We start from the raw sequence: 25,452 nt of genomic DNA, 5'->3' as shown, positions 1-25,452 counted from the left end.
CCCGACATTTTTGAAAGTTCAAGTGTTTTCTTGATGCAGTGGATGACCTCCTCTTGTACATATATATGAATGATTGTTTTGCTCGTTGAGGTAGATATCTTTTTTATTGTTATACATGTCTGGAATGTCCCTGTGGTCAGTTTGGGTCCCCTCTCCTGGCTGTGTCTCCTTCCACCCTCCCAGGCACTCCCAGCTTACTTGGAGTAGGAAAAGCAGAAAAGGCCTTGGCTCTGTGCAAGCCCTGCTCAGCAATAAGAAAAACATCTCTATTATCACCTCTGTGTTCAGCACAAATCCGAAACACAGCCCCATAACAGCCACCCCAGCCAAAACCAGCACAGTTCTGAATCGTGAATTCCGACTTGGAAGACTGAAAATGGTTGGCTGTTTTCTGGATATTTTGTTTTGATGCAGCCAAGCTAAATCTAAAATTGAAACAATTGGACCAATGTGAAACACCTATCTCTAGGGAATTAAAATATCAAATGTATTATGTTATAAAATGAAATATTTTGATTTTACTTAAATTCTAAAGCATTTACATGTAGTGTTTCAGTCCAGTTGACCCACATTCTGTCTTTGGTGGTGTTTGCATTCACAGGACATTGTTCTTAGGAGATATTTCAGACAGGAGATGCCTTTACTTCTCTGGGTGTGTGGTCTAACTCCTGTTTTGCTGTTGTTCACACTGAGCCTCTGAGCTCCCCCAGCTGTCTGGTCCCTCTCCTGCCCAGCTGAGGTGGATCCATCCCTGCCACAGCTGTCTTGCAGAGCCTGGTTTTGTACAAAGTGCTTTTAGACACCTTCTGTGAGCTCCAGGCTTCTCTAAAGGCTTAATGCTTGTAGCTACTCTAGGAGGGAATGCCTGGATTTAATTCAGTGTGATATAAATGATATAAAGGCCACTGAAGGAGGACACTCTGCAGCCTCTGGATGTCTTGTGTTCATTCTCTGTGTTTCAGAGAAGCCAAAGAAACTTCGACTCAGCCTTGAGAATTCGTTGAGTTCAGACACAATGGGACTGGATTCTGACATAAACCCCTTTCACTGAAAATTTTAAGGCCGAGTTTAAATCTCACTATTATAATTTTCTGTGTACATATGTAGCTTATGATTTTTTTTTTTAAGATACCACATCACAGCTGAGTAATTCTGTTTTGTTTAGTTTATCCTCAGTCTATGTAATTTGTAAATGTATATTTGCATGAATAATTACCTCTGAATAAGCTAAACCAAACAGGCTGGCAAATACAGATTGCTGTTTTTTCTTAGGAAAGTATGAGCAATGTGACTTTATGCTTTAGGGACTAATGCTACTAAACAGCGTTGCAGTTAACTCTTAAAAGGGGGGGGGGTATAAATAATATTAAACACATACAAGAATGAATAATTAGGATTTAAAATTTTGTCACTAGTGAAGTGGCAAGCAATCAGCACTACTTAATGGAAGTTTGAAATAATATTTCTGTTAGTATTTTAGGCATCTAATGATCTCATGTCCTTCAGTTTTTTGTAACAAAAGGCGCTGTTCTTAGAGATTCTAAAATAAAAAAAATATCAGTTTTATGCATATGAAAATAATGATGTTTTATGTCAGAAACTTAGAAAGCTAGATTTGTGTTTGTTATATAAAATATAGTAAAAAAGTTAGAAGGAAAATATAGTGAGAAAAGATGAAAAAAACCTACCCTAATATGTCGTTTGGATATCTTGCTGGACATCCTAAGAAGTAATATTTAAATACTAGTTTTGCCTTTTGGGAAACAGAGGATGTGATTGGGAACAGAGGTGAGGAGTATGAAAATTAAAATAAGGAAAAATAAAGTAGGAAAAAAAAAGGAAACTGGGCTGTGTCAGCTCAGATTTATTTGGGGCTCTGTAAGCATAAAACACAGAAGAGCTTCTCGTCTGTAGGGTGTAAAAAGGCTTCAATCTTGGTTCAGTCTCCCTCAGAGTTGGTTGGAAAAAAACTGCTGCAATAAACTGTAAGAAGCAGGGAAGCAAACAAGTTTAACCTCAGTGTCTTTCCAAAAATGGTCCTGGAACAGCAAAATCAACCTGTGAGAGCAGCTTCAGGGGAACCCTGTCTGGATGGGGCTCTGTGAGCTGGACAGGTGGGACGAGGAGGAAGAGTGGACATAGAATGTGTCTGTGGCTGAACTTGGTCTGCAAGGCCATCAAACTGAGGTTAGGGGACATCTTTTGTCTCCTGTTTTAGTATAAATTACAGTTTTAGCTGCCACTGTAATGCAGTGTGCAATTTTATGGAGTAAAACGTAGACACAAAGAACCCTTTCTGACTGTAAGCTGACACCGTATTAAAATACTCCAGAATTCTATTGTAGGAGCAGGAATATTGAAGCAAAGAAATGAAAGCCTCCATAGGTTTATGCTAGCAACCATGAAGAAAAGATGTCACAAATCTGTTTGAGGAGCAGGGCTTGTAGGTAAAACACATAGCAATATTGAAGTTCTCTGATTTAAATCATCCCAGACATCGTTGGTCAGAAGCATCTCTTAGTCTTGTAACAGAGAAAAATCAGCTTCACTTAATCCAGATCTGTGATTATTTACTTTTTTTGGGCTCAGACAGGGTCTCTGTTACTCTTTTGCCTGGAACCAAGTGAAGGACAAAAGTTGAAAGACAGCTTTGGTTATTAACATTTCTGTAGAAATACAGTGAGTATGTAAAAGATAGCTTTGGCTGGGTATTTTGTCTCTGGTGTGCTCAGCAGTACCCTGGGGGAGGCTTGGTGGTGGCAATCACAGGGAGACAGCTGTGGCTCCCTGATTATTGAAGGATGCTTTTGGCTGGAGTGGGAACAGCTCTGGTCAGACAGCGTAACAGAGTTTACACCAACAAAAGATTTGGCACAACTCCCTTATCTCCCCTATTCTTCCTTCCTTATCTCTAATTTTAAAGATCGGCTAATTTTGTATTTGCAGCTTTCTTCACGTTTGTTGATGTCCAGCTTTGATCTACACCAGCTTGAGTTTACTTTTATGCTCTGCTGAATGCTGCCTTCAGCCTCAATTTCAGAGCTGTGCAAATAAATTATAGCGATGTGTTTAATTAAAGTTTGCCTCATGTCCTGATTGCAGACTGTTGCCTTCTCAGATACAATTTGCAAATATATTTTGGAGTTTTATTTTAGGCAGGATGACTAGTTGAAGGTTATTTAATTGTGATTGATTGTGCATTGGATGTTTCTGCTGCCTTTATTTTGTGAACAACCTGAAAATAGTAGCTGAACGTTGAAGGACAAATGAAGGGCATTGGCCTGGATGAAAGGAGGGGATGTAGTGAGTCTGAACAGTGACAGAACTGAGGGTTGATGCTTCTAGAATTGCATGTGGGCTTTTTGGAGAAATTGTCTTAAATCTCATGAATAAACAATATTAATTAATATTAAATATTTATTTTTCTTCACTACTTAAGAGTTTCTTTAGGGAATCTATTTGTGAAACCTTTTGGTGGGTAGGCAGGAACTGTGAATATGAGAATATGAGGAATATGAGCTTGACTGTGTTATTTTCATACCTGCAGCTTCCACAGTCCTGACCTCCCCTACAGTTTGTACAGAATCCGTTCATTAATATGGGTCAGCAGCATGGTATTTGATAAAATATATCCATTGTTTGAGGTTACTGAGCTGTGGCACTAACAGCAGGTAGCACGAAGAGGAGAAGGCTTTTCACCACAGCCATTCTGTGTGCTGCTTTGGGTTTGTTTACTGCCAAGCTTTTAAGAGCTCAGTTTAAGAGCTGCTTTCTTACCTGCACTGACTCCATCCTCGTTTTGGTGGTTGTGAGAAACATCCCTTCCTGGGTGTGTACCACCTTTGAGTTTTGTGTTGGGTTTTGGTTTTGTTTTTTTCTGTGGTTTCTTCCCTCAGTCTTTTTGCTTCCTTGTGTGCCCCTGGCAAATCGGCCACAATCTGCCTGCCAGCCAGTGTGTTGGGTACACATGTATAATGCTGTTATTAAATCCTTCTCCTCAGTCAAGTGAACTGATGAGAATGTGATAAGACAAACATATTTCTATTATTATTTTCAAACTATTTATCTTACTTCTTTTTAATTGCCTCAGAATTTGCAAGAAAGCAAGGTTTAAAAATAGTATCCAGCATCTTCAAGGCCCCAGCTGTCACCTGCTTCATATAGTTATTCATATTTTTCCTTTGCAAGACCTATTTTCCTCTCTGTCATCCATGACTGGATGAACTATGCTCTTTTATTCTGTTTCCTTTTGGAGATAAGTAGAAGAAATTAGGATAAAAATCCATGACTGTGTTGATTGTGGCATTTTTAGTGTTTGTCTTTTCTGCTTTGGGGTGATTCTATTAGAACTTTTAAGATAGAATGTTTACAACTCAGTGATCATCATCTTGAGACTTAGAAACTAATAAGTTGTCTAACATAAAATAATTACTTTTCCTAAAAATGTTTGTTTTATCACCTACCCCTACTTCATTTCATGCATGGGGGAATACTACTGAACTCCACAATGCACATCACAATTTGTTCCTAAATAGTCATATCTTTCAAACAGCATAGCTTGAAACGATTCGAGGAGTAAGTACCTAATTCAGATGGATAAAACAACTCATTCTTTAGCAGTTTCCCAGTTTTAGGGTAAGAGGATTTACTGTGGCATAGCTAAACCAGGAAGACAAGTGCTCTTTTTCAGCACCTGATAAAAGGATGAGTTCTCTTTTGTTTTTGAACAGAATTATCGTGGCCACAGGAAAGCAGTTTATCAAATATGGGTAGTTGGGGGTGGGGTATTTCGCTTTTCCAAAAGCTGGTATGTGTAAAATGAGGATTATGTCATGTTGTAAGCATTTCTAAAAAAAGAAAAAAGAAATAATAGGAAATTTAATCTTTATTAATTTCTGGAGGTATTAGGAATGTTGTGACTAAAACAGGCCTTCATACATCATAAATGGTCTGTCAGCTTCTGAGTGGATTATTAAGAAGGTAGAAATCTGGATTCAATAGAATTCCATTATTTTGAAGTTGTATTTTTTCAATATTTTATTTTATATTAGAAGTAAGAGTCCCAATTAGTTGAGCCCCAGTCCATTAAATAAAACAGAAACTCACTACTCTGAGCTAGTATTGCTGTACTATATTTGATGAGATTTCATTAATACTGCAAACTATTTTGCTTTTTATTACAAATTTTACTCAAGTGTTTAGGTGCAGAATAAAGGAAGGGGTAAGAATAATTTTTATTACTGTTTTCATAATTGAACGTGTACCTGTTACTTTCTGGATTGTATTGCCAAAATGTTATGACTTTGTTCTAATCTCTTGCAGTGAGGTATTGACTTCATTTGGCCAGAAATGAGCCATGTGTAGTTTTACTCAAGAGAAGATTTGATTCAATTTTTTTTGTCATTTTAGCTGAAGTTAGAGCTGAGATAAGCTGTGCAGGTCTCTGGGTGCTAGGCTAAATGTTTCCAGAATGTGATAACCTTTGAGCTTTGACACATCCACATTCCATGTGGAAGTTGTGTGATGAGAGCACGTGAAACTCTATATATTATACCCAGCTGCTTCATTATGCAATGAGTTCTTACATGAACTCTCAATATATGAATGTATTTAACAGCTTTGGCATTGGGGCTTGTTTTTAAAATTTGAAGCAAAGCACATGGTTTGCAGAGTGTTTGGGGCAGCAGGGAGTCAACTTCTGGTTTCCACATAATTAAAAAATGAGCTGTGCTTTTTTGCAGGGCCTCCTATTCTGCCTCTCTCTTGTTGAGCACATGTTGCCTCGGAAAGACCAGTGGGCCGCTCTTGAAGATGCAGTTTGCATCCATAAATTAACTAAGAACATCCAAGGGCAGTTCCTAAACACATTCATAATTGTGCAAACATGTAGTTTTGTTGTTTACAGAGCAGTGGATAGCACCCTGGAGAAGCAGTGAGCAAAAGGGATGTGCAGAGAAGCAGCACATGAATGTAGATGGGCAGGGAGCTCGTTTCCACCCAGGCATCCTGGAGAAGCAAATGGTCTGATACTTTGTTATCTTACATATTTGGGTATTGATTTTGCCTCAGGAAAAGTCAGTGTGCTTTCTCTCATACAAATGATGAAAGCTCTGTTTTTTGCTTTTGGAGGATAGGTAGGGAAGGCATTGGGTCCAAAGGAATTAGATGTATCCCTAGAAATGAACCTAGATATAACCTCCCATAACCTCTCAAGCCATGAGACTTCTGAGACACTAATAATTATTGTATCTAATGGCATAGGTGTAGGTAAAAATTAAAATAAAGATGAGACCTACAGAAGGAGGTAAGAATTTTATGAACTTAGGGAAGTACCCTGGTTAAAACCCTTTCCTTATCTGAGATTAATTCTTTAAAACTGGAGGCATGAGATTAGGTAAAACATAAAATACCTTTGCCTAGTATGAAATCTTTACTTGATTTTATCCTATTTTTCAAATACTGTGGTCAGACAGGAAAAAAAATTACAATGACTGAATAGTTTTCTAGTTCTTTAGATATCAAAACCCCCATATATTTCAGAAGAAACAGTATGAAGTGAGAGCTTTCCTGTTCTACATTTCATTATTTGGTGTTAAATCTGATGTTTGCCTGTTCAAAAGTATCTTATAGCTTTGGCTGGCCTTTCCAAATACTTGGTTTGTACAGCACTGATGACATGTTACAGACTTGGAAACTCATCTGAAGAATTTAGAAGAATTTAATAAGACAGGAATCCTGGCAAAGTTTTTGTATGGTTTCAACTTGAATGTTGAGATGCAAACTCACTCAGATACAGTTTTTTTAAGGGTAAATACTTTCCTAAAATACCGATGTTCAGGAATCTACTAAAATTTCACACATCCTACACATCCAGAACAACTGTTGCTAGAATTTAAATAGTTTGTGTAGGGATACTCAAAATCAGAGCTGTTGCCTTTGGCAATGAATCCATACTTCAATTACAAAACTGTACTGGAAGAGAAAACTTTTCCGTGTTGTACTGCTGCTCTTATTTTAATTTTTAAACCCTGATGTAATATTCTTGTGTCTTCTTGTACTTGTCTTTTTATGTGAGCACTTTTATGTGGGATTTAGAGGTTCCAGAATGTCCTCAATGATGTCCTGAGAGCAAACATTCTAAAATAGTAATGTACAAGACTGATTATCCTCTTGCCTTGTTTTCACCAGAATTTGTTGTTATGAATGTGTGAGAAAAATACCCTTGGTCATTCTTAAATTATATATTTTAAAAAATCCTTGAAAACCCGTCTTGAAAAATTTTTCCATCACTGCCAGTGTTTGACATTTAATAATAACTTAGAAATTGTACTATATTTTCTCAGAGTCCTAACTGAAGAGCTGAAGATCTTTCTGCTCCAAACACTTTTAGTTTGAAGTAACTCCAAATAATTTGAAAATTTGCACTAATAGAAAAGTGTACACATCAGAGCATAGTCTGTTACCACTCTAGTTATCTGTGTATAATGCTTGGATAACTGATGGGTTAAAAACAAATACTTCAATAGTTAGGTAAGCTTGCTCAAGAGTCACGTGAGACCACAAAATAAAACTGTATTTTCAGAAGTGACCAGTATAATCACTCATTTCCTAAAATACTTTACAAGACTCTGATTCCTTTCAAGAAAATAAACAGAAGTGAATTAGTATCCGTTAAGTTTTAAATAAATTCTTGTAGCTAATGAGGGGAAGTTCTCATCAGAATCAGCATCACTTATAACCACTGGGGGGAAAAAAAAAAAGAGTTTATCACAGCTGTTGAATTGTGAATTAAAACTGCAAAAAGTTATCTGTCAGATTGAACTTTCAAGGTCTTTGCTATTACAGATATTGATGATTAGAAGTTGGGGTAAGGCAATTGCAGGACTCTGCTCTTGTGCTTATGCAAACAACTTTGTTCCCATGCAAGGAGCACCCTCAGTGATGTGTGTTTGTATGTGTAGCCTGAACTTTGTCTCCTCTTTGCAGGCAGAGCTTGTTGATGTCCAGTATGGGACCATGCAAGACCTGATCCAGATTCAAGCCATCACAAATGTGACCAAAAAAATTGCACTTTTGAAGCTTGGACAATCACCTTTGCTTTACAAGGTTGGTTACACATCAGCTGAATTATTCATTTGTTGGGGTTTTTTTTGTTTTTGTTTCACTTTCAAAATACCAAAACAAAGAATTTCCCATTTCCCCCCCCCAATAAGTCAGGACTTACTGGCATTCATATTCTTCCTCAAGGCTTCCCACTTCACTCTGCAGTGCCTTTTATGTGCTGTTCATTTTGCTGCATATCTCGCAGTGCCCCAGTACTCTGCAGTATTTTGTCTGGGTGTACTAGAAGCCTTTTGACAAAAAAAGAAGTGAGTGAAAGAAATAATAAAGCAGAAGGGATTGTGTCTGGGGAGGGGGTACATGGGTGCATGTGTATCCATCTTCTCCAACTCCAACCCTGGCAGGGAGCACAGAGCAGGCGCTCATTAATCCACTTTTGCATTAAACATAATAGACTCAACAGATAAACCACATTTAAACTCTAAACGTGCAGTAACTGCCTTCAGTTGGAAATATCTTATAAACAAAAATGCTGGTTTGACTTTCAGAAAATACAGAAAGTATAGTAGCTCAGTAAATGCTTAAACAATTCATTCCCAATTCACAAAAGCAATTATAAAAGAGCAGTGACTCCAGATCTTGCAATTAAGTGAATCGGGACCTGCTCTGTTGGCCACAGAAAGCCCAGCTGGGACTTCAACACAGATTCAGAAAACAACCACTTAACGTTTTTTCTATAGGAATAAGATTTGTCTCAATAAAAATGCCATTTTCAGCTGAGTAGCTTTAGCTGTTTATTTAAATTATTTAGATGCAATTTAATTATGCCTGTGAAAGGTCAGTTGTCATTGCTGGGTCTCGGTTGTTGCCCATCATTTCCAGCAATAGATCTGATCATGCATTTCACTGCTGACAAAGCCAATGAAACAGCAATCAGGGCTCATAAAGTAGGGATTTGATAAAGATGTAAAGTTTGCTGTAACAGCACTGTCTGTGAGATGGACTTTTTACCAATTTATGTTCCTGTGAACACTCACTGTGTCTGAATTACCGAGCCGAGCAGCCTGGAGTAGGGAAAAGCAGGAGGTGCTGAGGATGAGGAGCATCTCAGGAGCTTTTTGTGTGGGTTGGCTGTAGCCTGGTCCCAAAGATGTGCTATTTAATGGCTGAGGTGCATTAGCTACATTTCTGGTGCTCCAAAAGAATCAAGTTTGCATGTTCAGAGTCTGTTATACAGCACAAACCAAAGTGTGTAGCATGATCAGGAGATTGACTCCAATGTGTGCTCAGGGTCTGAGCTAAAATTACAACCACCCAAACCTACTTTCTGTGCTCTCCTAGCACTGGTAGAAAGCTTGCCCTTTTTCTTGAGGCTCTAAGCTACCCTTTTTTAGAATATGATACATATATTCTATATATATATATATATTATAGATGTATATATATTTGTGTCTTTTTGGCAGTGAAATAATTGTAAGCCTTACTTTGCTCCTAAGTATCAGAAAAGGTGTAGAAACATCATCAGAAGTAGATGCTCCTTTCCTAAGGAATATTTGATGTGAAATATTGCCTTAAACTGCAAGTCCTGCTGGTTTAAATGGGCCCAGTATGTCTCTGCTGAATCCACTTTTTGTATCTTTTTCCCCCCGTAATGTTTATGTTTCTGTACTCCCTGAGTCTCACATTCCTGTTTTAGCAGATACTGCCCTCTCCCTATATTTTCCTTATCTCTGCCTTCCATGTGCTTGGTTTTACATCACATTAAAACAGAGCACTAGTTCGTAAGAGAGCTGTGGCTATATATACATATAAATTAGTGGGTTTCTTTCCAATTTTTGTATTTAACTTGCATTTTTCATGGGTTAATTTCCTTTAATTTTTCATTATTATTACTTTGTATTATACAAGTATCTCACTCTGGATTTGAATCTTATTATTACAGACCCTGCACTGAGGTTTCATCTTCATAACAGTTTCTAATTATGTCTTTATTTTTCAGTTGTATCTCCTTTGCACAGTTATGCTTTTTGTTTTTCCCTCTCTCTTTACTGCTGTTTTTCATGTGGGGTTTTTTTTTCTATTTTTCTCTTTTGTGTTTAATTTGCCTTTTTAAAAAATTTTAACTGTTCTTTCTCTTCATACTGAGTCCATTGGAAAAAACCTGAAGGAAATAATAAACTACTACTGCCAGAAAAAAAATCACCATGAAAACTGAACAGCATTTCTTTTGTTCTTACATCACATTAAGACAAAGGATGTGCTGGTAGAAAAGAGCTTCATGTTCAAGGGGATAATTTACAGAAATAAGTCCAAGGGATGGAAATTTGCATGTTTGGAAAAATAATTGTATAAATGACAGTATTTTTGCAGTAGAGGTTTAGTTTATGGAGATTGGATAAGGTACAAAATTGGGGGAGGATTAAGGTTGGAGTTTCTAGTGTCAGTCTTTCAGACTGGGCCTATCTCTTATATCTTTAGACAGAGAAACTGAAAACAACAGACAGAGTTCAGAGCTTGGAGTAATTTGAAATTGGAATGTAGAGGGAATTTGGAATATGCAGAAAAGCCTGAAGTTAATGTGCTGTTAAAATATGCAGTTTCGTCTTAAACATGAGTAATTCTGATTAAATTTCGTAAGGTTCATAAATTTAAGCTGCTTTGTGAGAACAAGATTTGCAGAAATCTGACCTGGAGTTATTTTTGTAATTGGATATGATTTTCACATTTTACTGGGAATGTTGTATTTCTGTTCCACTTGATCAGAACATGGTTTCTGGCCAGGGTGAGAGGGGCAGCAGCCATGGCAGTGGGCACATGTCCAGCATCACAGAGACACATCTTTATCCCTTAAGCTGGACCTTTTCAAACAGAGATTGTGTTACTTCAGCCACATCATAAGTTACAGCTATAAAAAGAACATGGACCCTACCTTTATAGCAGGGTATCAACAAGAGCATTGACTCTGTGGGGAAAAAAACCCAAAGCAAAGTAACAAACCAAGTAGTTTAAATTGTGGTGATAAAAAAATGCTATGTCTTTTTTATATACATACATACATATGGATATATATAGATAGATATTGGAGTGGAGCAGGGGTTTGAGAAGGGGTTTTTACCATTGTTAAAGCACTAGGATCAGTTAGTGAGCAAGATCTATTAAAAGATTAATATAAAAAGTGGGGGGAAGGGAATGGGAGAAATGCTTCAAGGGGGAAGTAGCAGTATTGCAAAGGCAGAATCCTTTTTGAATGCAACTGAAAGGTTCAGGAATTTACTACGCCCAGCACCTGGAGTGGCCATTTTCTATAGCATGACAGACTGAGGCAATGGACTGAGCAGTGGGGCACCCAGGGAGCACTCATGTAACAGGAAACTTGGCATAACCAAGTTATTTTGGTCTTGTTAGCCAGAATAATTCACAGTGCTGAAAAACTGACAGAAGGAAAAAATTCAAACTGTTACAAGAACTCCTGAAGGGATCTTGTGACTAATCTGAGATGCTTGTAACATCTGGATTGTTGCTGAATAAAGAGGGGGCTGGATTAAGAAAAAAAATCTTCTTCAGCAGGGAGCTGAAATGAGACAAAATGTAGAAGGAGAAGTGAGGGACAGCTTCTGGAGGGAATTGCCATAAAAAGAACACTTATTTTCTCACACCTTGAGATTGAAAGTGACTGTCTCCTGGTGTTCTGGCTAGAAGGAAAATTTGTGTTTTGGTGGAACTCGGGCTATTGGGGTCACTGGTGGGGTTGAGTAGCCAGTCACAGGAGGTCAGAGCAGACTCCTGATGTCCTTGAACCAGGAGGATCTATAAATGTGGCTGGTGAAAGGTGATGAAGTTTATGACCAGTGATTAAGCAAAACACTCGTGGTGTAGAACACCTCCTTGAGAAAGAGCACCTTGAGTTGCCCACTGTGTTTGTAGACAACATATTCTAATAGTATAAAATGTGTGGTGGCAGAAAGATTGGCAAAAGCACCTTGATAGCACCCAGCTCCTGTCCCTAGAGCACATCCGAGTGTGTGCCACTGCTCTGAGCACGTTAAAGAAGCCAGAGGAGGCTTTTTCAGGGAGAACTGCACAGTGGTTTCCATATCCAGCCTCTGGAAATGCCATTAACAGATTCATTTTTTGAAAAATGTTGTGTGTCTTGATCATGATTTAATCTTTAGGGGCTGCAATTCATGAAAAAGCCATAATTTTTGTCCTAAATTAACTTTTAATAGAGTAACAAAAGCCCCGAAGGCCAAACCACTTCATCTTTAAAATGTTCACATATTAACATTTTTTCTACATCCATTAAATGAAGATGTTGTTCTACTGTGTAAATATCTATATTTATTTTAATAATTTACTGCCTTCATAAATATTCATAAAATTGCTTTTTAACTGTCATAAAGTTTAAGAATGTGGAGGCTTGGATGTTCATGCAGAGGTTATTGGCAGGCCCTTATAGATAAGGATTTGCTAAATGGAAAATACTGAAGATGTCCAGAATAAAGGCAATTTAATAACTGTGTAAGTTTTAAATAAGTTTACTTTGGAAAACGTAATTTCAGTTTTCTACAATGTCTACATTGTTTATTTCCTTCCCTCTGGTACTTTTTATGGCTAGCACATGCAACTGTGGAGATTATAGTTTACATTGTAAATCTCCATTTAACGAGGACCCTCCCTTTCCTTCCATCCCTTCCTCCCTCCCTAGAGATACACAAATATATGTATGTATGTTTATGTACGTATATACAGTGTATGCATGTAAGTATACAAATAAAAACCATGTTAAAAAACCAACTATTTTTAAAGCAACATAAACATTTTATATGCATTTCATTATTAAGGACATTGGAGTTTTGGTTGGGGGTTTTTTGTGGCTTTTTTTGGACAGTGGAACTTTTTTCCAAGGCTCCTAAAGTCTTTATATACACACATTTTCTATATGAGTGCTGTGGGAGTTTTAATGATATTATATCCCTTCCTAAAGCCCTTCTTGAAAAGTCAAGCCACAGATATGGGCAGTATAAATAAAAATTATAGAAGCATGTAAAACCATACCTGGGGATCTGGATCTGAAGGGATTATCTAGTAGCATCCACTGGAATAGCATCCTGTTTTCAGGTTTTCTCTTAACTTAACCATCCTCTTAAAATCTCACTTCGATTCCCAAAATCCTGAGGGTTTCTCTTGATAGTCCAAACTGAATTCCAGTTGATTCATTCAAGTTGTTGGTGCAGAGTTTGCTAATTAGCCATTCGTATTTGTACCGAGTATGCTAGTTCTTATTTTGTCTTGAAGGAAGTAGCAGTTGCTTTGTGCTTTCCTTAGCCTTTGTCTCCCCTGAATTTATCAGAGATGCTCTCCTTCAAGTTAGTTGCTTTTATTCTTTATCCTTTTTCTCTTCCCCCAAAGACTAGATGTAGTGTAGTCATGTTCTTAACCTTCCCCTTCCTCAAACAGCCTCTTTAATCTGTGAGATACCACACAGTCTAAAGAATGGTCCCTTTGCATTTCTTCGCTACTTCCTACATAAATTCTACCTAGGCCTTCAAAAAACTGCACAACAGTCTATACCAAAAAAAGTGTTTATGTAATTGCAATTTCATACTCATCAATCCTGTGTTTTGAATGGTTCTTTTAGTCACCTGTTTGCCTATTCCTGATTTTGTGATTCATGGAATCATGCATAAGCTGTTTTGATCTTTAGTGATTATCGAGAAATTTTATGTTTGTTTCAAAGAAAGACCATTGGCCTTCCTTCATCAGAAAGTGAGAAATTTGAGAGATTGGTAGGCACAGTTCTCAGTTATATTCCTCCTGCTTTGACTATTAGCAGTGCTTTCTCTTGTTCCTTTTGCACAGAAGGAACAAAACATAGTTAATTAGAGAAGCCTAGAGACACCCTGCCTCTGTAACATAAATCTGATCTGAGCTGGGTTGACTAAGAAATGCACCCTCAGCCCACTGAGGAATGTACCAGAGTTAAAAAAACAAGTCACTCCTCACAGATTTATCACTTAATGCTTCATCCTGAAGTCATATTTTAATTCTTTATTGGTAAACTTAGTTTAAAATATAGCTGGGAAAAAAAAATAAGGTAGAAATTGTGATACATTTTCCCTGCAGTGTGAGGTACTGTGGGAAAGAAAATCAAGAAGTCCTAGTGACTTGAGAAGTCTGTAACTGATGACTAAAAAAGCAGTGAAATAGAAAGTCACAAACAGTGGTTTTGTATTCCTGATTGGAACCAGGTCACACTGAGCTGCAGTGTTCAGTTCCTAGAAGGCTGTTAGTATCCAGAATAATTTTTAGCTGAGCATGTCAATTTTCCTCCAATTTCATCCAGCATTTGAAGGATGATGTACTGTGACCTGTGCCACCTAAAAGTGAAACAGTGCCAGTGCAGTTATAAATCCAATCTGTATCTGTCCACATGAGTATGAAATAGTTGACAAAAATTTGCTCTCTTACCCCCTTAGTCAAGTGCACTGCAGTAAATTAAAGAGGGAATTCTCACTCCACTTTTTACAGTATAAATGGGAAAAAGTAATTTGCTCTTGTAAGCAGTAAGAAGAATATGTAAGGGGTGGGGTAGGAGAAAAGCAATTGATGTCTGGAAGGAAGCATAATTATAGCACAACTTGTCAATATTCTCTAGTAATTAACATTTTGGTTGCATCAGTAAAAGAACTTCTGGTTATTACTCATTTCCTTTTTGCTTACAACCCCCTGGATTTGTTTGCGTGGATGGAGAGATGGGCTATTAGCAGAGTAAACGAGGGGAAATGTAAGTTAATGACCAAAAGTAGGTATTGATTATTCTGCATTTCTGATGCCCCACAGTTTTCCCTGGATGTTTTGAGAAGGCACTGCTGATTTGCAGACTTACTTGTGTTCCCAGCTGGTGTTCTTCTTCTCTTTGTCTTCTATGTTGATACAGAAATTTCTGAAGTCCTGCTGGTGACTCAAACAGTGAATTCTTCCTGATTTGACTTGGTGCATAGTCCCATTCTCTTCAGTAACCCTAAACACTTGTATTTCTTTTGGGAAAATGATTCTAAATATTCCTATACTGTTGGGGCCCTGCCCCTGGTCAGCCTCGTTCCCCGTTGGTTGTTTTGTGTTCCCCTGCCTGGCAAGGACCCTCGGGCCCCGTGATTGAGCAGTTCCTTGGCAGATCCTCAGCCATGCAGCTGGAGAAATAAACATCTCTGAAACATCTACCAAGAATTGGTCCATATTTATTTCTTTCCATGGGCCTCGTTGTCTGGTACATCGTGTTGCAGTATCCTCACAGTAACAATATACTCAATTGGCTGTTTAGTTGCACATTCACTACATGTATTGAATGTATCCTTTGAAAAATTAGTCCATCTCCCATAATGGATTGCTATTTCCTGAGGGGAAAGGCTGACCAGTATTATAGGAGGTCTCCTCCTTTCAGTGCAGTAAAATCGAGTGAGACACTAAGAGGCTTCCATTCAAACATGGACAATGGCTGACTCATAAAGAATTCATTGTGGGGTCTTCTGAAGCTCTTGTCTGATTTTAGAGGTGTGAAACTCGAGCATAATTTTCTATTTTATCAAGCCCTTAAAAAGTGAATAGTAAATGCAATCATCCAATTTACTGTGTGAGTGCTGTGTCCTGATAAATGGTGCAAAGTCAACTGAATTGGCTTTTCTGTGAAGCAACTGTTCTGAAGCAGAGCTGACAAAGATACCCATTGCCTCAATTTGTACCCTAAATCCACACATGATCCACACTTGTGTGCAGGGCAATGGGAAACACCACTTTGTCTTTCCTTCATAAAATCTAAACCATTTTAATTTGCTCTTCCTGCAGATGCACTGGTTGTGCTTCTGCTAGTGGTCTTGGCTCTTTTTTTTGTTGCTTATGTAGGGACTGATAAGCATTTTTCTCCTACCCAAGCTGCTAATTGAGCTGGTTTTTTGCATTAGTTGAGCTTGGATTTCACAAAAGAGCCATTGACAGACAAATTATCTGGGCCTTTTCCCAGCTCATGTGTTTCCAGCACATTTCAACAATGGCTGAGAAAGAAGGAAAGGAAAATGGAAGATCCAGGAGCTTTGAGTAGGGATGAGGGATGAATATATAAAATCTCATCCTGCCAGAACAGATCTACCTGACTTTTGGTTCTTTCAAAGTGTCAGCCACTGGACTGGGTGAAGCAATGCCAGGAATTTTCAGATCTGCCCACTTCAGTAGCTCTGCAGAGGAGAGGCACAGACCAGCACTGTACATCCTGCTTATATTTGATATTTTCTGGAGTAGTGATCAGAGCAAAAGGTCATCTTTCTTCAGGCAACAAGTGTTGTATGAAGTACTGCCCTCATTGTGTAGTGGGTTTGACATGGGTATGGCATGTTCCATAGTAGTTGCTGGTTTATTATTTTATTAGGAAGAAGTTATGATTCTTCTCTGACATTTTATGCTCTTTATAGTCTTTTCTCCTCATTTCAGAATACTTCATAATAATCAGTTTATTTACATATCTGTGAACTGAGAAACTGGGTTGAAAGGTATCAAAAGTCACTATTCTTGAATAAAGTATTTATGTAAAACATGCTTTAAGAAATTATAAAGTAAACAGTTCTGTTTCTAGAATCAGTGTTTTATTTGAAAACCAGGACGTCACAGATTGCTCAACTGAAGAATGATTTGCATGCCTTGTGGCTCTTTAGGAAATACAGCGAGATCCAGACCTTGGTTTGATTTTGTGTTGGTTCTGCATGTCTTTAGAGACAACTGTGAGACTTGGTTCACAAAATCAACACTTGTGATTTATGCATGAAAATCTGAATTCTGCCATTTCAAATACACCTGTAATTTGCCATGTGATCAGAACTCTGAGTAGAAACATGAACTTGCTGGATGCTGAGATCCAACCTTTTCATTTGCATCCATGGAACCAGTGTGTTTTACATTCTATAATGCCAGCCTATGGAAAGTTTTTATTATTTTCCCTAGGATTATTTGAATTGCTCTTTTCAGATTGTCTGTAGCTGGATTTTGTGGAGCACAGATGGTTAAAATATGTAACTTCCCCTGGAGAGGGAAGAGGTGGCTTTAGCATTATATTTTTAAATTTTCCCTTTCCCTGCATAATGCCACAGAACAACAAAGTCAAAGTTTCACTCTTAGCCATTTGGGCCTCTTGATGCCTGTGCATGAATTTGAAAAGAAAAGCACCAAGTCCATCATCACAAATATAATTGGCACCCTCTTTGCAAGTACAGCAATAACCACTTGGAATATTTTGTTTCGATTGCCAAAACATTAAACTAACCTTCTGTGCAGAAGGCAGTTCTTCCACAGCGAACATATTTTCACTTAACAGGAGAAGATTGTGCATTTCAATATGAGAACTCAGGCATTTTAATTTCCTCTTTAGGTCTCAGTGAATAATTCACAAACACAACATGCACAACAAAGTTAGGCTTATGTTGTTTTCTCTTGATCGAGGTCTAACAAAATGGCAGCTTCCTTTATAGGTTATCCTGCTACATTCTCATGTTTTTAAGTGAGTTTGGTTTTTGTTATTTGGTTTCTGGATTTCTTCTTTGTGCTTTTGTGTTTATGTTTAGCACTGAATTTATTCTAGGTAATTTTCTGAGAGTAATTCTCCGTATTTGGAGTTGTGATCATTCAAGGTGATTGATTTTTTTGTTTCTTTGGGGTTTTTTTTGTTGTTTGTTTTCAAAGCATTGATTGGGATGCTTTTTGGGATAATCAATCAGGGTTGTTGCAAATAAAAAGATTCCTGAAGTTCCTTATGGTCATTGGGAGAGAAAACAAAAGTCACATGATCACAGTCACTGGAACCTTAAGTTAAAAAAGTTGGGGTCTACTTTCCTTGATTGATTTAGAATGCTGTATAATAACTAGTGCAGTTTTTCATTATTTGTTTCAAATTTCACATCTCTTGTACACTTCAGATTTCTCTAAAAATCAGGTTCTTCATCAGATAAAAAAACCTTAACCAAACAAACCCAGCTGCCGAGGAAAGCCTTGTAATTGTGAATAATCACAGAATGTGCATGGGCTGAGATCTGTCAGGGCAGCTCAGTTATGTGTAGATGCAGGTAATATTTCAGGTGGAGGACAGTGTGTTTGCATTTTGTGAAGGCTGGAGGAGTGCCTGCACTGACAGTTTAACCTGTTATTTATGTTTTCCCACTGTCAGTTACTATGCAGCCATGAGAATTCTTACTACACAGCCTCAGAGGTGACCTTGAGGTGACCTAGAGAGACCTCCTGTTCAATAAGATGGAAGCATATATTTCACTTCTGAGTCAATCTTGGTTTTCCCTGGAGTGGGAATTGACTATATTGCTTCTTATGTCAGCATTCAGTTATATGTGATGGTTTTATGTTATAAAATGTCCACTGGGGAAATGACCTGACAACTCATTTCAGTCAGGCCTCCACTGTAATCTCAGAGGAAAAATGATAACATTTAATCCACTTAACCAACTGGGCATGTCCCATTCCTGTTTACCATATTAGAGAGTATAAGAAAAACAGGCAAGCCCAAATCTGCTAGTTCAGGCCATTCTTGAATTACAGACTGAAGAAATCTTTATGACAGACTAGAAATTAATTAGTCTGGAGCATCTGTGTAGAAATTACTATCCCTTACAATAAGGTGCTCCAGTGTTCCTTAAAAAGGAGATACAAGGAAGGCATTTGGAATGCATAGGAGAGCTGGGATCTGGCCTCCTCTTCCTGCCTAAGAACAGTCCCATTCAAAGCAGAATGTATTTGTCTTTCTTGGTTTGAAATACCTACAAGGACTGTATGTATATTATTTGCACAGTGCTTCACACTTGACATTAATGGCAGCATCTTTAAAAGATGACTTTTGCCTTCAGCAACGTGGGGTTGGAGGTATGGTACAGTGTGATGAAACTACAGATATTTTCATTACAGGGTATTTAATTTAAATTTAATTCCTTTTCAATGTAATGTGGTCATCAGAAAATAGCTAATTAGGAAAGGTTAAGATATTAGTATTTAAAAAAATATATGTGAAACTATCATACACAGAAATCTATTTTGCTGTGACATTTGTACATACAATAGAATCTGTTTGCAAATGCCTTTTGTTTTCATGTGTGCCTTTTCTGCATGTACTTTTTTTCTGAAAAACTTGGACTCCTTGGAACTGTAAAATGAATCTTACAAAAAATGTAATATGTTTAATGATTTCTTAATTGATAATTAATTCATTTATATTGTTTGCAAGTATACCTGACTGGATGAACTTTGATGCGAGTACTGTACAGATTCACTGGAAGTTGCAAGGACAAAATCTGACATTGTCACTCATCATGCTTTATTTTTTTTGGAGGTGAAGTTATTTCAAGGCATACAGAAAATACAGAAACTAAGATTTGCTTCTGACCTGCCAACAGTGCAGAATTGTTCAATACTTGGTGATAGCAGTGGTAACAGGGGAAGAGTAGCTTAAATTGCCTATTTCTCCCTTTTTCTGTTCGCAAGCAAACAGAATAAAACTACAAGTATGTTATTTAATTTCAAGAAAGCCTAAGTTTTGATATCCAAATTAGCTTGATTGTTAATACAACAGATCTTAGTTCTCAGTAAAGAGATAAGCTTGATGCAGTGAGGTTTCCAGAAGAAACAGGAAAACACCACCTTATGTTTAAGCACATTAAAACTCACTTTATTTAATATGAAAAACATGCTTGTTGCAGAGTATGTTTTACAGAACAATTCCCCTTTAGCAAAAGAAGCCATGGGTGGTGTGTGGTCAGGTAAAACTCTCACATGACAATAAGGTCACGGCCATCACACAGCACCTTGGCTGTTGAAATCCTGTCACCATGAACTGTCATGGTGAAGTGCACAGACAATCTCTCATCCAGACTGATCAGCTGCTTAGTCTTCTGTCAAGAAGTTCTTATGGACCAGAAAAACCTCTCCTCCTTTCTGTCACTGTGAGAACATAATGTAAGAAATGCCCTCTGTCAGCCTGATGTCCTTCCTTGGCATGGCTTGTGCTTCAGGGAAGAGGATGGGTTGCAAAGCAAGTAGGAGGTAATATTTTTTTTCCCTCTGGTATCCTTTTCCTAAAAATGACAGTCACAGGTGTCTTGATTCCCTGAAGTGGAGGATATGTCTGGAGCAATTTAATTATAATCATGACTGTTCTGTGAAATGGGGTTTCTCTCTGCAATAACTTTTGGAGGTGAGGTCCTCTATGTAAACACTTAAACATTTCTTGATACGGAATTGGACATTTGGGATAGGACATATATAAAACTCTGCTAATGCTTTCCCATTTATTATGAGGGGGAAGAAAAAAAAAAGATACACAAAATATTCCAGCTTCAGTCTAAACCTGAGCAGCCCAGAGTAACTGATGCAATTCTGAGGGTGCCAGCTGCATGCTGTCCATTGATCTTCACCCTTTAAGGATATTAAGAGATTTTTTTTTTTTCTTGGACTCACGATTAATAGACAGTGTAATGAGTTCTTAACAAATCTGTGCTCCTTAAACAACACCCAAAAAAATTGTAAGCTTTTATTCCTGAATTAAGCTAGTTGGTATCTCATGCTCAAGGTGTGTTGCATGATGATTTGTTTTGCCTCTGAAGGTGTTTGTAGGGAAAGAGATATCTTTGATATTTCTGTAACCCTGTTCTCTAATTAAACTTGAAGAGCAATAAAAACCCAACCTAACATAAAACAATGGCCCTCTGAAAGAGTGTTTTCCAGAAAATTTCAGTTATTTTGTTCCAGAAAAGATCTCAGATGGTAAGCCTGGAACTTAATGTCAGTGACTGTGAAATGAAATTAAGATAAATATTTCTAAGACAGACTTCAAAGTTTGAAGTTTTTTCTTAATAATCAAAGATTAGTGTATTGGGAGCAAGGAGTTGATTTGTGTCAGAAAAGGGTTTTACTGTCAGAGCTGCCTCCTTAACTCAGTATCTTCATGGAATGTCATGTGAACAGATCATTCTCTTCAGCAATTTTCTCTGAAGGGACAGTTCAGTAGATGTGGACAAAATCTCAAAAAGGTAAATTTGATTTTAAAACCCCTGTCATCCTGCTCTAAGTATCTTAACAGAACTGTGTAGGCCCTTGTTGGAAAGATGAGTATAAATTAGTTTCTCTGTTGGTTTAAGTTGTATCTATTTCTACAATTAACTATCTTTATGTACTTTGTCGATTTTAGGATTAATCTTTAGCATTTGCTGTCAAAAAGAATCATAACAATTATGTGTATATTATTTTTCCATTTTCTGAGATAAATAGCTTCCTGCACATGAAATCACAGAATAGTTTAGGTGGGAAAAGATCTTTAAGATCTTTAAGTTCCTTCAGCACTGCCAAACACACTACTATACCATGTCCCCAAGTGCCACATCCACACATCCTTTAAAGCCCTCCAGGCATGGTGACTCCACCAATTCTGTGCTGCCTTTTCCAATGCTTGATAACCCTTTTGGTGAAGAATTTTTTCCTAATACCTAATTGAAACTTCCCCTGTTGCAATTTGAGGCAGTTTCCTCTCATCCTGTCACTTCTTACTTGAGAGGGGAGACCAACAAATAAAGGTCAGAAAGCCTGAATTTTAGATTCTTAGCAATTTAAGTTTATTAACACTGAGGGTGTTATTTTGATGTAAAGCTGGTGCAGTTAAATGCAGGCTAAGGCCTGTGATTGTCATCTTCATTCTGTGTCAGGCCATTCATTCATTACATGCCCCTGCAGCATAACTTAGTGTTGAGATGGAGCTTTTATTTGGATTTTTAGGTTTGGAATTTCTTTGTTTTTGTGTTGGTTTTTGGTTTTTTTCCCCCCAGAGCAAAATTGTGTATTCTTTAAATACTTTTCCTGTAAGTTCTTCTGAGGTACAGTGGTGTAACAGGTGTTGATTGATCATGAGTTTTATTGTACTTCTTTTTCATTCATCTTACAGCCGCAGTATTCTGTTTGTCATTTAGAAAGTTTAGTGGGGTTCTAGGAGCTGTAAGTGGTGCTAAATCTTTTCAGTGGGCCCATTGGAGTGAACTGTATTTTTTTTTTTTTTAACATACAAGGTTTCAAAAGATATTTTCGTTTGGTCTTCCCCAAGAAATTGTCAGAGAGACAAAAATACTGTGCTGTCAATGACCTACTTGAGGAGAAGAGTGACAGAGCAAGAGTGTTACTGCCACATCTTCCTTAACCACCCTTGGTATGACCTTGCTTTGGTATTGGGGTCTTCCTTTCCTAATCGCTGCATAAAAGAAATTTTTGTGACAGAAAATTGGACTTATTTTTCACATTTTATATTTTTCAGGGGAAGGACATAATTTTGGATTGATGTTTTGGAACTAATTGTAGACTGGTGTTACTGAGGAAGAGCTGGGGGTTGTTGGTTTGGCTTTTTTTTTCTAACTGCTGGTGAATGAATGACTTTGTAGTGCTTTGTGGCTGCCAAACTAATCCAGCTGCCTTCCCTGTTCTCATCAAGTACTTCAACCTTGGACCTCCTTCATGTAGCTCTTTCTACTATTTCATTTTGGTGAAATGGGCTATTTAGTAGGTCACAGGAGGAGGCAGAGCTCTGTTTTACTGATGTGCTGAGTGGAAAGCAGTGCAAAAGAAAGGACCTGGGAAGACACAAAAGCTGTACATGTTGGCTTTTTCAGCTGTTGTATCTTTTGTGTAGATTGCCCACAGTTCTGCTGTACCAGAGTTATACATTATGTGGTGCTTCAGTTTATTACATATTCCACTTTAAACCTTGATGTTCAGTATGAAAGATGCATTCATGATAAGTCCTGTGTAGCACAGTTCATGAATAAGTTCTTGTGGTAAAAAATCCTAGTTTTGGAAATGTCAGTGAGGAAACAAAATCAAGACTAGTGTAATTTTTAATTTTGGAATTTCTAGGGGAGCTTAGGAGAGGAAATCGGCACTGATAATTTATAAAGAACTGTTATTGCTAAGGTTTGTAATAACTTCTTTAATATTTATAGTTCTTGAAATGACTTTATGCACTGGGGCACATTCTTCACGATCACTTCTTTTATCACTCCAGGTTTGTGACCGTTTTTCTAATAAGGAAAATAAATAAGTTCATTCTGAGTATTGATTTACTTAAAGGCATGCTAACCAAGTAGTTAAACACTGCTCTTTTCTGTAAATGAAACTGAAATATTCATTAACCAATTAATAATATTCAGTTTTCCTAGTTGATATATAGATATGCCTGAGGCTTATGTATAGCACACTCTATATCATTATATGTTCTACTTGGAAACATAAAATTAAATAAAATTTAAATTTAAAAATACATAACACTGTTATACAGCCTCAAAAGAGACTGTTATATTACATTCAAGGCGTTATTTCAAAAGCATGAAACCTGGATGCAGTGTAATAGACCAGGAAAGAGTTGAGCAGGGAGTGTGTTTTGTACTTACAAAGAACAAAACAAAGATTAGAATCTTTCAGTAGTAATAATTGGATAATAATGGTGAGAATAGTAAAATAAGTGAATAGGTACTGTTTTGGCCCAGGTCCAGTGAAGGCAGCTATGTTTTAGCAATCTAACAATTGTGCTAATATGCAATTACTTGGGGCAGCAAATGTGCCTTAACTGAGAATCTCTGTCTGGTTGCTGTGTGGGTTCTGATAACATCTGCTGGTGCCTTGGTGGATACCACACAACAGCTACACTCTTGGAGCTAGGAAAGTCATAATCCTACTTTGATCTTGGAGATACAAGGATGGCTTGGGCTGTTTGCATTTCAACACTGCTAACTTCCAGTGTTATATTCCAGGCACTCCAAGGATATTTACATTTTAGTTGGGAAAAGACCGTAGAAAGAATCAAAGGTTATGAGTTTACACTGCATCTGAGGCACAGTGAGGGATGTTTATACAAGTAGGTATTTCTCTTGCTCTCTGCTCATGTACTCCCTTAGTCTTGCAGATTATTGAAGGCAGGCTGGAATGAGATGAGCTTTAAGGTCCTTTCCAACCCAATCCATTCTGTGATAGCATGACTGGGGTATCTCCTGGCTGGGAGCTCACTGCTGGAGTCAAGAGTGAGAAGAAAAAGACTGCAGAGAATTGAAGCTCACCTGAGGTTGGGAGCAGGTGCCCTAAATGTTTGTGGTGAGCAGAATGGCTGCTGGCACAGTGAAACTGCAGCCACTTCACCAGGGGAATACTGCTTTGATTTTTGTGCTCTGCACAAGGTGCAGAAGGGTGAGGGGAACCTGACACCACGGCTTTCTGAGTGAGAAGTGCCCTGTGCTGGGAACAGTGTTTGAAAATTGGATCTGCTCATCTTAATTATTTTTTCTAGTGGTAGGAAAGCAAATAAATAAGAAAAAAGAGCAAGGGGACATTGGCAGATTTGACTCACATCTGTGACTCCGTTGGCAGTTTGGTGGATTTTGGATCAAAAGTTGGGTAAAATGCATAAAATCCAACAAAGGGTCTAATCAGTTTATTCTTGATGATTTAGCAAGATATAATTATATCTTTATGTAATTGTTTTTTGTATGATGGATCTTCATCTTCAGTCTCTCTGTAATAGAGTCTAAACATAGACTGGAATAACCATAAACATAATCAGAAACAACAGTTTCAGTGTGAACAGGGAAATGCTCTTGGCTTTCTGGAGGTTGCTCATCTGGACATTCATACAGCCTGTTTCTTTTTAATGTTTACTGAATATTTAATGAGACTTATTATGCACACAGTGTTCCTCTACATGCTTATTTAGAAGTGAGTAGTATTTCCTGAAGATGTAGGAAAGCAATAGCAATATGGAAGGCTTTGTATTATATACTCATCAAATAATGAAGCATTTTTTCTGGACTGTAAGCAATTCAATTATTTTGTTTCTGAAATAAATTAAGTAAAGCTTATTGAGTCCAATCAGCCCTTGTTTCTAGGGAATTGTAGTTCAATTTCATTTTTAATTAGATTGAACATTGTGAATTTCTTAGCAGTGGTAAGCAAGATCTGGCAATAAAATATGCACTCAATTTGTATTAAAAGTTGCTAAAATCTAGTGCAGGGAACTGGCAGTATATCTGGCTTATGTTTAATTGTCCAAATATCCTGTTGTGAAAAATCCCATTTTTAAAAACTGCTGATGTGTAACAAATTACTTTTCTTTGATAAAACTATATAGAAGATGAGCAGGCAGCAAACAGGAAAAAGTATGGGACAGAACATTCAGTTCTTGATAAGCTTAACACCACATGTAGGACCAGGATGTTAAAATTTTTTCTGTGCAAGGATTACAGAATTAAACCAAGATGCTTTTTGGTTTAGAGAGAGTGGGGGGAAAAAGCCTCCGAAGGTTTTTCCTCAACCAGTACAGCTGTCCAG

At 37.6% G+C, this 25,452-nt stretch overlaps 1 protein-coding gene across 9 annotated transcripts in view; it reads left to right on the top strand.

Moving 5' to 3' along the window:
* The window catches only part of NAALADL2 (N-acetylated alpha-linked acidic dipeptidase like 2), a 423,086-nt gene that overhangs the window by 244,077 nt on the left and 153,557 nt on the right, over positions 1-25,452 (top strand). For all 9 annotated transcript variants that reach the window (XM_032119479.1, XM_032119480.1, XM_032119477.1 and 6 more), the window contains one exon: positions 7,987-8,106. In XM_032119479.1, coding sequence (XP_031975370.1) covers positions 7,987-8,106 — 120 coding nt within the window. The remainder of the gene's footprint in view (positions 1-7,986; positions 8,107-25,452) is intronic.

Source organism: Corvus moneduloides, chromosome 10 (assembly GCF_009650955.1).
Source record: "Corvus moneduloides isolate bCorMon1 chromosome 10, bCorMon1.pri, whole genome shotgun sequence".
NCBI lineage: Eukaryota > Metazoa > Chordata > Aves > Passeriformes > Corvidae > Corvus > Corvus moneduloides.
This window is presented reverse-complemented; position numbering and strand designations above follow the sequence as displayed.